Source organism: Centruroides sculpturatus, unplaced genomic scaffold, assembly GCF_000671375.1.
Source record: "Centruroides sculpturatus isolate CEXI.00-Female unplaced genomic scaffold, Cexi_2.0 scaffold1706, whole genome shotgun sequence".
Taxonomy (NCBI): Eukaryota; Metazoa; Arthropoda; class Arachnida; order Scorpiones; family Buthidae; genus Centruroides; species Centruroides sculpturatus.
The window spans coordinates 1-15,817 of NW_019385826.1; the positions used below are offsets into that span (position 1 = coordinate 1).

The 15,817-nt window shown below is 31.5% G+C and overlaps 1 protein-coding gene across 3 annotated transcripts; it reads left to right on the top strand.

The window, feature by feature from the left end:
- The first annotated feature begins 9,963 nt into the window (after positions 1-9,963).
- On the top strand, positions 9,964-13,417 carry LOC111642368. Of its 3 annotated transcripts, XM_023388709.1 has the most exons (8): positions 9,964-10,076; positions 11,169-11,275; positions 11,466-11,496; positions 11,897-11,943; positions 12,056-12,178; positions 12,251-12,364; positions 12,463-12,805; positions 12,907-13,060. In XM_023388709.1, exons 2-8 carry the CDS (start codon positions 11,180-11,182, stop codon positions 12,924-12,926), a joined length of 774 nt encoding a protein of 257 aa, XP_023244477.1. In that variant the 5' UTR covers positions 9,964-10,076; positions 11,169-11,179; the 3' UTR covers positions 12,927-13,060. The 3 variants fall into 3 exon arrangements, with proteins under 3 accessions (XP_023244477.1, XP_023244475.1, XP_023244476.1); XM_023388707.1 differs by having other exon boundaries at positions 12,463-13,417; XM_023388708.1 differs by lacking the exon at positions 9,964-10,076 and having other exon boundaries at positions 10,525-11,275; positions 12,463-13,417.
- Positions 13,418-15,817: the final 2,400 nt, after the last annotated feature.

Consider the following 15,817-nt stretch of genomic DNA (forward strand, 5'->3'; position numbering starts at 1 on the left):
TTACATAACAGGAATAACAAGAACAAGTATTGCTGTATGTCCGATGTTACACTTGTGGGTGCCCCGGGGCTTGCTCGAAGGAGGGTCCGATGATAGACGGGCGATGTCCGATGATTGTCGGGCGATGTCCAGTGATTTGACGGGTGATGTCCGCTGAATTGACGGGCGATGTCCGACGATAGGGTCCTCACTTCCTTCTTCTTAAGCCGGCGACGGAGCTTGGACGGTCGTGTGCGGATGACCAGAGCCTGCCCTACCATAGGGCGAACGGAGCAGCCGCTCCAGGCGCTAAGTCCTAGCGGGCGCCTAAGTGGTAAAGAAAATTAAAGGGTATAAATTAGGGGCAACCAAGGGGGGCGCCATAATAGAATCTCGCTCCATCCTAAAACTTGCCTCGGGCCGGCACTGCGGATGACCTGGCGAGCTTCTTGACACTCGTCTTGGGAAAAATCGGTCGTTTGTCCTTGAGATTCGGGGGTTTTATAAGATTTTCCCCGAATCTCACCCTTTTGATTGGTCCCGTTCACCCTCTCCCTTACCCCGATTGGTCATTCCTTCGTTTCTAGGCGAAACTCGAGACCGATCCGGGTCGGGAAAAGGTCGGAGAAGTGACGACGGGACTTTTAACGTTCGCGCTCGTATTTTACTCCGTTATGGCCCTTCTTTCGGACATCTTTGAACTTAAACGGTCCACCAAATGTTCTTGTGGCTTTTTCTCGATTGCTTCGACCCGACACTTGTTCGCGAGCATCTCGACAAAGCTCTCTCTCCCTGTCGACATTCCCCCCTGCTGTTTATCATCGCGCCGCGTTTGTTTTACAATACGGGAAAAAGTTTTCGTCCCATTTGGGTTCTGTCATTAACACACCCTCTTGACCCGATTCTATCTTCGAAACTTTCCGACGTAAAAGTTTCGTAATTAGTCGTAATTTCGACGCGCTTTTACGACCCTCACACACGGCCCTGCAAATTACTAATGTGCTAAAACGAAGAATGGAACTAATTGAGTATTTTGTTGTTTAATTTTTACAATAAAATATATTATAATTTCATATTATTATGTAAAACTTATAATACTACTATTGTATTTAAAGAAATGTACTTACGAATAATGCTTAAATACTATATGTAAACTTAAATATTGTTATAAAGATCAACCCCTGTAACAAGGTTCGCCTTAAAACAAATAAACTTTTGTTATAATAATAATAATAANATACAATACTCAATTCAATTTCTAATCTTACCAATCATAGTTTAGAAGGGTTTTGAGATGAAACATAACACTGAAGTTTTTACACTTTAACAAATAATAATATTAGCTTAGTACAAGATAACACTAAATAAAAACACACTATAAAGTTCAAGTATTAACACGATAAATTAATTACCTCTTTCAAGTTTAAAACCTGCTTTAGACAGAACTTTATGTGCATGTCATCATATTTGTATTTTCGTGTGGGATTGAAATAGAAAATGCTATGCCTGTGGAGCTCAGTTTCGTTTGCCTAAAATATAACAGAGTTTATGTCCATAAACAAATAATTTTCGCACATAAAAGTTGTTTTAACGTTAATCACCTTTTCGGCACTTATATAAGACATACTTAATATTTCTAGAATACGTAGTAATTGTAAAAATTACTACTAGAATTCTGAAAAGTTCTAGTAGTACTGTAATTCTAAAAATATTACCGATTTAGAAGAAGTAATAGTAGTGTATAAACTGAAATCATATAGGATATTAAATAAAAAACACGAAGCAGCATTAGATTATATCACTGTGATTAATTGTATTTCAAACATTCAATAATTAAAAATTGTGAAATTAATAGGAATATGATTAAAATGTTACATAAGGAAACTGGTAAATACAAATGTAAATTTAAAGAACATATGCAAATATGTCACTTGACGTAAGAGAACGAAATGTAAAGATATTAAGTGAAGAAATATCATTTAGTACGCACAGAATATACATGAGTCAGCCTGAGCTGGAAATATCTTTGTAGCATCAAAATCATGAAAGAAATTGACAGTTGGATCACAGTAATAACATTTGTAAAAATAAAGTAAAATAATAAAATTATTTATGATGAAGGTAGTATTAAAATATTTTAACAATGCACAAAATAAAACAGCTGAAGGACATCAGATCAATGTATCTACTTTCACACGTTTCCTTTCATCTCACATAGATCCTTACGGCTCAATCCGATTCGTGTCTTTGGGACATGTTAAATAAACACGGGAAATTCGTGTGGCTGCCCGATTATCAGCATTAACCGTGGCCACCTCGCTTAAACTACTGTATTATGATGTCATCGGAGAGGTGAATAATATGACTATTCCGTCTGTAACTGAATATACCCTTGATACAGCTTACTCGGCAGCGTAATGGTGAATCACGTCCCTGGGTCGCAGGATGACGATTTTATGAGTAAAAAATATGCGATCACCGTCTCCTGTCAGGATTCCCGACACCAGTTAAGATATTTTTATCGCGGTTTAACTCGCGTATAAAAAAGATGATTACTAGGAAAGCTATTCGACGATAAATGCCTTGAAGATAAAGATTAAATAAAAACTAAATGTGATATATACAAACATTATTTATTAAACTATAACAAAAAAATATATACAATATTCCACAAGCATTATAAGTTGCTACGATTATTATCTCAAGAATCTAAACCTAACTCTATACTGTATATCTAACACAAATGCTATACGAAAGAGAGAGCTTACAAGTTCAAAATATTGTGAGAACCCAACCAAGGTCCGAAATCATGTAAATCGCGGTATTCTTATGTTTATACAATAACGATAGATTAAATATGAGAGGGGGAAAAAAATCCCATAATTTAAACAACGCGGCACAAAATGTAGACAACGAGTCTCTGATGACTCCAACACGTGTTAAACGAACTGTCAATGTCAGAATGAAAAGTTATAAGTCAGAGACAAGTGGTCATATGCAGGTAGAACTTTGATCCCAGCGCTCATAAACAATCAATCTAGGGAAACAGTTTCGGAAAAGAGGAAAAGATTTAAGAGAGATAAATCATTGCATATGATCGTTCGAGTACCCAGATGACAGAAATCGTGAGTAAATTATGGGCGCTAAATTATGAGCGCGAGTCTCGCAATTTTGTCAACAATCCCCAAGAACAATCGACAGAAAGGCGAATAGTGGGAGAAAAAATTATAAAAATCCGAAAATCAAGGTCGGGAGGCTCTCCTCCGTATTCCACGAAAGGTCGTGACTTGATATTGTGGTGTGTCGTCGCCAAGAACTTTGGACTCCGCCGCTTCCTCCTTCCGATCGTCCGGCTCGCTCAGCGACCTCGTCTCGTCCGCCCCGGGGCCAGACAGACGCCGAAGTCCTCGCCTCTCCGCCTCTTCGACGAGAAGAAACCTAGTGAAGTACTGTCGATTGTCGATGTAAGCATAAATGTTAACAAATAAACGGCTTTCTTGTATAAAACACTTGTCATCATTTGCCTCCTCCGTCACCGCCCACATACAACCTTCCCTTAGGTTCATCCTGACGCGGGATTAATAGATCCTACCTAGGAGACGGCAACCTTACACAGGTGCCGTGGAGTGGGTTTCAAGTCCTCTATCTCCACCGGGTCGGCTACCTTACAATATTATATACGACCTTCACTTGAGGTTTGATTTTCTCTTGAATGTTGACAAGTGGCGTGCCGTGACATTTGATAATAGGGAAGCTGTGTTTCTGTAAGAAGCCAACTTCCAGAGGCAATCAGTTAATTGCGTGTCAGTCTAGGGTCCATTCGTATTTGTTTGTTCGATAAGCCATTAAAAACCATAGACTTCACTAAATATATTTTTAATATCACAATTACATTCTGAATCGCTAGCCACAATATAAGGGCAAAAATTATAAATAAAATAATAAAAACTTACTTCGTGAAATAAAATGTGTGATAGATATACAATTATACATACCTGGTACAAAATATTCAATTGTATGAATATACTTTTAAAGAAAATTATAATTAAATATAATTTTGTAAAGAAACGTACATTAAAATAACATAAAATCTTCTTTACTTCTTAAATCTTAACCACTTGGTCAAATAGCTCCCTACAAGTGGAATCAAAGAATGTCCAGCTATGTGTGCGGTGCGTGCATGCATGCAGGCTGCCAAATCCCGAGGGTGCCTATACTGATCAATGTCAAATACTGTTTTTTGTTGCATCACTAGTATACCTCAAAGGACACGACTGGGTTGTAAATTTTAAATGTTTCTCGCCATAGCTGTAAAAATCTAAATATGTTAAACCAGATGTCCATAACCGTTTTAGGACCAGATGTCCACGGAAATTTCCAAAATTTCCGTGGACATCTGGTCCTAAAGCGAATTAGTTAGAAAACAAACGACAGACAATCTATTAAGTTTAACATATTTAGATTTATACAGCTACGGCGAGAAACGTTTAAAATTTACAACCCAGTCGCGTCCTTTGAGGTATACTAGTGATGCGACTAAAAAGATATTCGACATTGACCAGTATCGGCACCCTCGGTATTTGGCAGTCGTGTTTACGCACGCACTACAACCGTCTCTGATTCCATCCACTGGTAGGGAGCTATTTGACTAAGAAGTAAGTGGATTGTTTTAAGATTTAAAAAGTAAAGAATATTTTATGTTATTTTTATGTACGTTTCTTTACAAAGTTATATTTAATTATAATTTTCAAAATAGGCGAAATAAAGAGAACTGTTTTAATCTCGGTCTCTGTTAATTATCCATAATTAAGAAAGACGTGATAGATATTACTAGTCTGACAATTGGAAGAAAAAATCTTCGCTTATAACTTTTTATACGCTCTCCAGCCTGACGAGATAAGAGTCTCTCTCCTTGAAGTTAACTACCGTCCTTTTCCCGAAGGCTTTGTACTGTGCATTTCTAACCTTTCAAGTTGTTTCGGCCGAGGCACTATTTTCTCTCGACGGCGTTCTTTTCATTTCTAAGGAGTGAGGAAATTGTAGGGTTCTTCTAAAACCCTACAATTTTCTCACTCCTTAGAATTCTGTGCTTACTACATAGGGCTATCTCCTTATAGATAGAACGGAGGGTCTTGTGTTATGTGACTACCACACCGTGTGATAGAACATTCGGAAAGGATAGATATCTACAAACTGTTCTGGGTAAGGACGGCATAAATGTAGATAGTCCACTTATATGTTAGTGTAGGCTTGTTATCGTACAATTTAGCCAAATCGCTGTAGAGGAAAACTTGCCATCAACTTTAATGTTATAAACAATCATGTAACGAAACGATGACATCATCTACGTTTATATGAAAATATATTTTAACTTATCGTCATGTTACTGAACGCCGTTTAGTAAAATCGTAATAAAAAGTTTTAATTGGCATAAATTTAAGCTTTTGTATCATTTTATAAGCATAAAATGAAGCTGTCAAACTGAATTCGCTCCATGAATAACCCCCGTAAACTTTGACCTACAGACCCGGAAGTTTCGCCAGCACCTCACTGATAAGAGAAAAGCTTAAGTTTAAAATTTGAGCTTTCTGAACCCAGGTGTTTCTCTCTCTACGAGCGTCTGCAGTGCCGGATGAAGAAAAACGAGAAGAAAATACAGCTTTTTTCGCAGATTTTTGCACTTTTCGAATGCTTATATTGCAGCAACTGCTTTATACAAAATCTTGAAATTTTGCACACTACCTAAGAAAATAATTTTCTTTCGGACGAGACGAGATATTCGAGATCACCATAGGTGTTTGGGGCGGAAAAATCGACCCCTCAAAAATAGAAAACTCTAATTCCTGTATATGTTGTCAGTTAGTGACTTTTTTAGTAGCCGTCAGGGTCACTACCGTGACTCCTGATATAAGATACTAGATTATTGGATCAAATTTTATCCGTTATTATTAAATACAGAACGTCCTCAATATATGTCATACTTAAGTTCCTAAAATCCGTCGTAAACGAAATGGTGTACATCGAATATCAATTTTTAGCCGAAATAGTATATTATGTGACATTGCCGACCAACTAAAAACAATTTATGTGCAAGTGTCATAACAAGATGACGGCCAAATGTTTGAGCGATTAATAATACATTCATGTACCTATTCTAATTATAATGTTGTTTGAAATTTAAGTTAATCGACAGAAATTACTAATTTATTACATACATTTACAAAAATAATTAATAAAACAAAACTAATTCTTGTAATATTTCCTTATTAAGTATTATTTTCAATTGAGGCAATTTAACACGATTGCTCATTCTTAAAGTATAAAACTTAACAACACGCAATACTCAAATCTACAGCTTAAAGTCAAGAAAAATGCTTTAATTAGGAAAACGTTGACAGGTTTATTTAATGGTTATGTTGATATCTAGTATTTAAATATGCTTAGATGTTCTTTGAATGTTGTGAAATGGATGTTGAAATGTACTTAAAATGTTGCTATTTAATTACAAATTGTTTAGGACTATTTTACATTTGAAAAATGCTGGCAAAGGTTCTTGCTCGACTTTCCCGGTCACCCGAACAGAAGGTTAAAGGAATCATTAGGATGTCCCATCATTTTCAATTATACTAGGATATAACATCTAAGTACTGTAATAACAAAAGCTTAAAAGGAGTAATTTTATTAAATTACTAGCTTACCCGTCGCGCATTGCTGCGATCTCAGAAGAAAGGAAATTCAAGCAAACTCGTTATGATAAAATTCAATTTACATTTCATCATTTTTATTGAAACTTATTATTATTATTCATTTTCATCGGGAAAACATTTCAAAGTGTCGTTTCAATTCTATTTATTTATTGGAGTGTTTGTGGATACACGATATTTTTTGTTTTTCCGTCTGGTGCGTACACGAATAAATCGGAAGGTTTTCCGACGCGTGAGCCGGCCACATACAGTTGTCCATGCGAGAAGCACGGATTCTCCAAATTTAGCCCACACACTCGCAGCGATTGTCAGAAGTGCGATATTCCCCATTTTTATATATATATTTTTAAATCCTTTATAATTTTAATTATTTAATTTCTCCTTCCTCTCTTCCTTGGCATGTTGTGAAATTTCTGATAGTTGGATAATAAACCGTTTTATTGTAATTTGTCTTTTTAAATTATTTTGAGTCGATATTAAAATTTGGAAAAGGGGGATCCCTAGATCGGTAAAATAGGCGAATTTCCTTCTACAACTTCGGTTGTTGTTCGGGATACAGTTAAGGTTTTAACAAAGTTCGAGCGAATACATAATTAGCAAAAAAAAGTTGAAATAAAGTGATTAAACAAAAATTATTACAAATATCGTAAATAACAGTTCACAAATGCATATATAGAGATATTTTTTGAAGGGGGGAAATGGTCTTCACAATTTGAAATCGATCGAACACACTGTGCTCGAATGCTCGTGTAAACGCGCGCCATCTATCGTAGGATAAATGTACTTCGCGGGAGTGTATTAAAAAATTTAAAAAACTTTCCAAAGTTTTATGGCAATCGTACTATGCCACAAACCTTCGCCAGAGTATATTAAACAACTTCCCAAAGTTTCATGGCTATTGGATAAACGGTGTGGTAATGCGTGAAGGACGAACAGACAGACATACATTCATTTTTATATATATAGATGATAAAAATCTCCATTTAAAACATTTTTAAGTCTTAAAAAACACTATGAACTAGTTCAAAATTTCAAAAAATTGTGTGGTGCCATCTGTTATGAGCTGTCGTTAAAAATGACTTTTACATTATTAAACATTATTAATTATTACAAAAAGGCAAAAAAGGCTTAATTTTGAAGGTAGAAATTTTTTAAAAAATATTGTAAATGCTGATAACAAGTAAAATTTTCATAAAGTCTCACTCGACTCGAGATACGAATCCCTCTATTGCCCAATTTCCTTGAACCCATTTTCCAAAATTGGCTATCATCAATGCTCTTATATACAAATCACCGTGCCAAGTATCGTTTCTTAATCTTTATTTCACCCTGAGATATTAAACGAAACTCACAGACATTTATAGAATTCGCCCTTTTTTACTGTTTTGTATTCAGGGGATCTGAAAACTTCGAGATTTGCAAAAAAAAAAAAAAAAAAAAAAAACTAANAACAGATGAAAGATAAACCGAATATTTACTTGTATAAATCTTGATACTTTTAATTGCAATGACTTCTTGGGGCTTCCTGTAGGATGATTTAGTAAATAAATAAATAAATAAATTTAAATCCGATGCTCCTTACTTCTCATTCCAGACAAGAGCTTTACTTATTATAAGAATAGTGTGAGTTAAGAGGTTGAAATATATTTTGTGTTCTGTGATATAAATAATAATAAAAGAATAGCCTTAACAAAAACAAGTGATATATATTCATTTTACTTTTTCTTCTGTCAAAAAATAAAGACAATTGGAACATAAAAGACTTTCTGATCAATTCCATGCAGTTATAGCTGCATTATATTTCTATTCGCAGTAATTCTATTGTTTCTTATTTATAGAAATCTATTATTATATAGAAATTATTTATTGTGTATTACCTTAAAGGGAATAAAGTCTGTATTTATTATTGTTATGTTTCAACAGAAGAATGGACAACGTCCAGGAAAGTTACAAACCATACTACTAGACAGGTGATTTTATTTCTGATATAACTGTTATTTTTTTAAGTTCATTTTTGATCCGAATCAAACAGTTTATAAAACATTGGATTAGTTTCTTTTTAAATTATGATAATATCCATAGGTTGAGACGAGAGTAAAGAGACAAATTATTTTGGTGGTATAATCTTACATTAAACTTCTTGTGGTTTTAAAGTTATTTTAAACAGAATTTCTCAGCAATAATTAAAACAATGATTATCGAGAAATAAAAAAAAGCAAATTAATAATTAAACTGAAATTAACTATTATTAAAGTTATTAAAATTACTTATGAAATTCCATATTTATCGCTATGTATTGGAACTTTTGAAGAAGATATGCATCAGTTAATTGTCTGTTTAATTATCGGTACATAATGAGTCATACAATGAGTTGTTTCTAATCATTTTAATCGAAGAAATGTTTTATGTTTATAGTTCTAATTATAAGTAATCGTGACATTAATTGTCCGTTTCGTGAAACTCTGAGTCGACACGGCATTTTCTTTTGAAATCGCCGTCTCCAATTGTATTACTGTGCTTGGCTTCTGAGAGTATATTCAAATTTGAAATTGTTATATCACCCAAATGACACGATATTATTTGTTGACATAACACATTTCTCTATGGAATTTCAAATTTTAATTTCTATAAATCTACGTGTGTGTCCTGTATCCGTATACAGGATACACATGTAGATTTATAGAATTCGTTAACAATACTCCATAAAATATTACTGACCTTCTATTTAATATTTACTATTTCCTTTTCTATGTTTTCAATAATTGTTATTTAAAAAAATTATATACATATATAGAAAAAAGTTTATCGTTTCTTTCTATATCTAATAATTAACACATTAGTTTTAAATATATATATATACTATATAAAAAAAATTAAAGTCATTAAAAGTAGAAAAAATAGTAATAAATTATGAACGGAAAATTAAAACAAAGAATTTGTTCATTATTATTAACATTTAGTAGCCTACAGCAAAATGTTACGCACCGCACACCTGATCTTAAAGGATTAATTTTCTTTACAGTCGTTAAAAATATTCACCATACTTCATCTACCTAAAGATATTCCCTGATACTTTTGAGCGTTATAAATAATAATGCCATTTAATGCAATATGTTACTTAATCTACAGGTATGTTCTGTAGATTAAATAAGTTAATTAGGGTTTAAATGTTGAATTATATTTAGGCTAATATAGTAATTTTACAGAGTGAAAAAACCAATTGTTAATTAAAAATATTATATATATATATATATATATAACGTTGATCAGAGCGACATCACACGAATAAAATTGGTACTACATCAGAGATATAATGCGTATCAGTCTGAAATACCGCTAGCTGCTAGCGAGTGAGTTTCCTTTCAATTGTCAATGAACAAATTTTATAAAAAGGTAAACATTTAATAACTTTTTCCTTATTTATATCTTTAAATTTCCGGCCTTTTCCATCTTATTTTTAATTAATAAGTTAAGTTTTATCGAATATATCATCACTTGTAAGTTTTCTATTTTGGAGACTAACATATTTCTAATTATTCTTAGGAAAAAAATTTTTTTTATAATATTAGCTTAAGTCGATTTCTTTTTATTTTGTTTTTAATGTGATCATTAATAATTAATTATACAATTTATTAATAATAAATAGAAATAGTAATATATAAGCCTACAGTATATATAATTTTTTATTAATAAGATATTAAACAACTCAATCTTAGTTTTGCTTTATATTTTTATTACATGTTACTTTATTAAAACCGATTTAAGTTTAACATAATGGATATTTTATGATTTTTATTGAATAAAAACTATATTTTTTAAAGATTTTAAACTAAACATTTTACAAATTTTATTGGCAAATTGGTAAGTTTTGATTTAAAAACATTTCGTTCTCTTCCTTTGCTCTTCTCTTGCGAAATTTTTGTGATATTTATAAATATTAAATATTTATCCGTTTTAGAGTATGCGTATCGTAACCTTGAAATCGGTCCGCCATTGTTACTAGCAGACCTTCTCAATTGGAGTATATAGGGAAGAATATACGCATGGTGACATCACAGTGGATGTCAATTTTTACCTTTTGCATAATTCGAATTGCGAAATATTTGTTACGCTTGGTGAATTGCGAAAAATTTTAAAGCAATGAGTCTACAATTTGTAAATAACAGACAAGCAACCTCTAAATGGGTCGAGTGGATCCCTACGGAGTGCATAATATCCGTTTCCATGTAAAAAATTCTCATTTTTTTAAAATAGGGCGAAGATATTTAGCCCTAACTAATAATTAATATATGAATTTCTCGAGTGATGTATTTCCTTCTTCGATAAGTTATCAGAAGAGGAAAAGTTAGCGAGGAAATGATCTTTCTCACCTTAATGCACTCATCAGTTCCGCCTGTTTGTCTGGGTTGTTGGCAATTGGGTCATAATGTACCTTTTTTAAGGAACAATTTCAAAACATTTCAAAAATTATTTTCTTTTACTCAGGTGTTGATGTCATGGATAGAGATTACGTGAGCAATAGTAGTAGAAGTCCTACAGGAAGCGAAAGTAGCAGTAGATCCCTCTTCGAAAACAATTCTCGTCGTAACGTAGTATGACCTTGATTTCGATTAATTTTATATTTTTCTTTGTATTAAGCTATATATGTGTGTGTTTGATTGTATCAATATTTAAGTGTACGTATATCCGCGTGTGTAAATTGTTATATATTATAATTTAAATATTTTAAAATAAATATAAAAGCTTTATATTTAATTTTAAAACTTTATTACGTATTTTCAGGTATCGACGAATTTTCAAAATCCAAAACAAGGTAAAAAAATTGTAATTTTATATAGGCTATATAAATTTATTCTAAGTTTTATTAATTGTTTATCTCAAACAAATTATTATTTTCTTATTATAAGAATAGTGTGAGTTAAGAGGTTGAAATATATTTTGTGTTCTGTGATATAAATAATAATAAAAGAATAGCCTTAACAAAAACAAGTGATATATATTCATTTTACTTTTTCTTCTGTCAAAAAATAAAGACAATTGGAACATAAAAGACTTTCTGATCAATTCCATGCAGTTATAGCTGCATTATATTTCTATTCGCAGTAATTCTATTGTTTCTTATTTATAGAAATCTATTATTATATAGAAATTATTTATTGTGTATTACCTTAAAGGGAATAAAGTCTGTATTTATTATTGTTATGTTTCAACAGAAGAATGGACAACGTCCAGGAAAGTTACAAACCATACTACTAGACAGGTGATTTTATTTCTGATATAACTGTTATTTTTTTAAGTTCATTTTTGATCCGAATCAAACAGTTTATAAAACATTGGATTAGTTTCTTTTTAAATTATGATAATATCCATAGGTTGAGACGAGAGTAAAGAGACAAATTATTTTGGAGGATGGAAAAGTAATATCAGATTCTGGACCTCAAGTCACCACAAAAACCACCGAAGATACCAAAATTGAAGATAATGAAATAAAAGAGGTGAATTTTTATATTTAAAAAATTCTTTTTTTATTATTTCTGAAATAAAGATATTTTTATTTCTGGTCTTAGTGTAAAACGGGAGATATTGTAACTGAGAAAACGGATACACGTTTAATAACTCATCAAGTTAAAGAAGAAAATTTAGAACTCGAAGACGAACCCTGGTTGCAATTAACAGCCGATGTAAGTGCAGTAAACGAATACCAACTTTTTCATCTATTAATTACTTATAAACATACGCTTAAAATTTTAATTTGTTCTGATAAAACGGTTTGTCACAGGCTTATCACAATATGTCGATTAGCAATTCGGATGTTCTTCATGGAAAACTTACTAATTACAGTAGTAAAAGTCGTAAAGTCATCGATCGTGACGTAGAACGTGCCGTAACAGAGTTAATTAATGGAGAACTTAGCACAGAAACGACGACCACGCATCACCACGAGGAAATAGAAGACGACGAGGTGCCCGAGGATGAAAGTAACAGATTAACTATTCCAGAAGTATCAATTAATAGTAACAGAACGTTCGAATGGAGCAATAACGATAATCCTCCCGATCTGATAGAAACCACAAAGACGAAAGCGGGCGGAAATATAATCAATATCCAAATGACATCAAACCGTAAGCCATCCCCTAAAACATCTAGCCAAGTGATTCATATTAGAGGAGAAGAAGGATGTAATAAAGCGTACGATAAAAAAATTCAAGTTAATTTATTACAGGAAACACACACCAAAGATAGTCAGACGCAAACACCTACGAAAATTAAGAAAGATTTTAATCTTCCCCGAATAAAAACTACTCTTAATGGTTATAAGAACATAACCAAACATAACGGCTATAAGAACTCTTCGGAATTGAATATGAAATATAGGCCTAATATACCTCAGCATACTCCATCTAGACCCATTCATCCTCATCGTACTAATATTTATAACAGTTCGTCATCGGCCACTCCACCAGATTCTCCACTCGCTATTGGTTATCGAGACTGTGTTACGGATTACCGAAAATGGCCTACCGAAAACAGGAAGTGGATAGCCAGTGACGGAACTGTAATTGTTGAAGTTAAACAACCTTATAAGAAATATTTTTGACGCCAGTAAGTAAATAATTAGAGTCAAGATATTCGAACACAAGACCTGTAAATATGAATTACTGCTAAGTTAAAATTGATGAGTTGTATGAATGTATGAATTTTTTTAGTTTATAAATAAATAAGTACGTCATGAACATTGTTAGAGTAAAAATTTTTTCTGACTGGGTAAACTACATTCTTTCCAATTCGAACAATTAACATTGAAATGAGAAAAAAATGAGCGTCCTTCTATATAAACCCGTTCTCTGGAGAGAAAACTGAACTATTTGGTTCATTGCCAGAAATATTTTAACAAAGGTGCGGGAATGTGATGTCTCTGAAGTGAGAAAAAATTAAACAAATAAATTTCCTTTCTTACTGTTGTTTAGAATATTATTTATCGAATAATTGTCTTGGAATAATCCGATTGTCAGGCTTTTTCTTCAGAAGTATTGAAAGTTAGTCGAAGTTCCAAATGACAGTTTTCATACTTCGCCCCATACTTATTTTCTTATTAAATTTGATTAAATTTTAAAATAGAATAAACAATTCCTTATCATAAATTTTCGATTAAAAGATGAGATCAATTTTGGTAGCGAAATTATAAACAGGAAATGTCCATTTAGGCTTGACTGACTGCGTGCTAAATATTCGTGTATGCGACTAGAAAATGAATAGACGTTTCATTGGAAATCATTATGTTAGCAGAATGATTGCTTAAAATCGCGGGTATTTCTCATAACTTATTTAGCCAACTGCAGATGACGTTAGCAAAACCAAGTTTGATTTATCATCCGGTATCAATTTCCATTAGAAAACTAATCTTTGCCATTGGTGTGCATGAATGATCCTTTCCTTTTATATCATTCTTTTGCATCACAAATTAAAAAAAAATTCAATAAAGAATCCCAGCGAACTGAAATGCCGAAACTGTATTCAATGTAATTAAAATAAATAAACAGATGAAAGATAAACCGAATATTTACTTGTATAAATCTTGATACTTTTAATTGCAATGACTTCTTGGGGCTTCCTGTAGGATGATTTAGTAAATAAATAAATAAATAAATTTAAATCCGATGCTCCTTACTTCTCATTCCAGACAGGAGCTTTACAGCATATCAGAAATTTTATTGCCGAATATTTTTATTTTAACAATACAATATATTCAAATTAATCTTATTCTTTCGTAGCTGCGAAGTTAAATTTAATATTTCTGCACGAAACAATTTAGCCAGAAGAACTAACTTATTGAATTAAATAATTAAATTACTGTTAACGTATATTTTCTTTAAATCAGTTATTCGTAATCAAAATTTAATGCAGTTAGTAAATAAAAATAAATTTTACTTATTAATCGCATAATTCATCGCATTTGTAATGATAATGTCGCATAAAACTCTAGTTAATTAAGCAGATCATCTCTGTTGATTATAGTGTATTAACCTACAAATATGTCCCCGAATTAAAATAAACTTGAAACTAATATAAACATTTATTGTAATACGACAGACTTATGTAAAAGTATCTTTATAAACTGTAATGTAAATTATTTCGTTCAGTTTGAATTTCATAATCCATATGAAATTCAAACTAATGAATACATTTGAACAGAAATAGCAAAGAATCGCTATTTAATATGTTAAAATTAAACGGATGAATAGAGAAAGCTGTGAATTTAAAAATTATTTAAAATTTTTACTAATTTTTAAGTAAATATTTCTTCATATTTATAATTTTCCCACTTTTTCGGAGAAAAATCTTGATAAAAATGAAGATTTCAAAATTGAAATTATAATGAAATTTATTCAATAATGTGCACGAGAATAATATTCGTATAAATTTTTGAGTATAAATATTTTATACGTAAAAATATATACCGGTTTGTATTTTCTTTATTTTCGAATTGAAAGCGTGAAATAATCAATAAAATGATGTTGCTACGAGCGTTAATGAAAACCGTTAGATTTTTACATAAACAGATTTTTTCATTTACTTATTATTCGTGTAAGATAAGTTTATATGCAAATAAAATAATTTATACGTATATAATTTTATTTTCGTATAAACTCATATATATAAATACAATGCAAACGAAATTTAGTAACCACGCACTTTCCTTCTAAGCATCAAGATTTTGGTGGCTCTAAGCAGTTATATAATATTTGATTTAAAAAAAAAAAAACAAAATTAAAAAAGATTCTACTTAATTTAATCTTTAAAATCAAAACATGTATTTTAAAACCTAATTTAAAATTAAAAAATTGGCTAATATCTTCATAATTGAATATTTTTAATTATCTTCAGTTTCTACTAAAAAAAGAAAAGAAACTAAGCTTTCAAAATGATTCAAAGAATTAAAAAAACGACAATTATATTTATTTCTTAATATATAAAAATGTAATTTTAAAAACATTCACTTATGCACTTGACATAAAAAATAAACAAAATATTTTGCAATTTTTAAATATTATTTAAATACAAATTTTGTGTCAAAGTAAACACTCCTTTCTATGCTATTTTCTAATTAAATAATTTCAAAATTCTTTTTGAAA

What these genes read in the sequence shown, in the direction of transcription:
- LOC111642368 (XM_023388707.1), top strand. Translation starts at nt 11,180, where the DNA reads ATGGATAGAGATTACGTGAGCAATAGTAGTAGAAGTCCTACAGGAAGC. An exon ending in ACAATTCTCGTCGTAACGTA is followed by an intron (nt 11,276 to 11,465) that starts GTATGACCTTGA and finishes ACGTATTTTCAG; the next exon opens with GTATCGACGAATTTTCAAAA. An exon ending in CAAACCATACTACTAGACAG is followed by an intron (nt 11,944 to 12,055) that starts GTGATTTTATTT and finishes TAATATCCATAG; the next exon opens with GTTGAGACGAGAGTAAAGAG.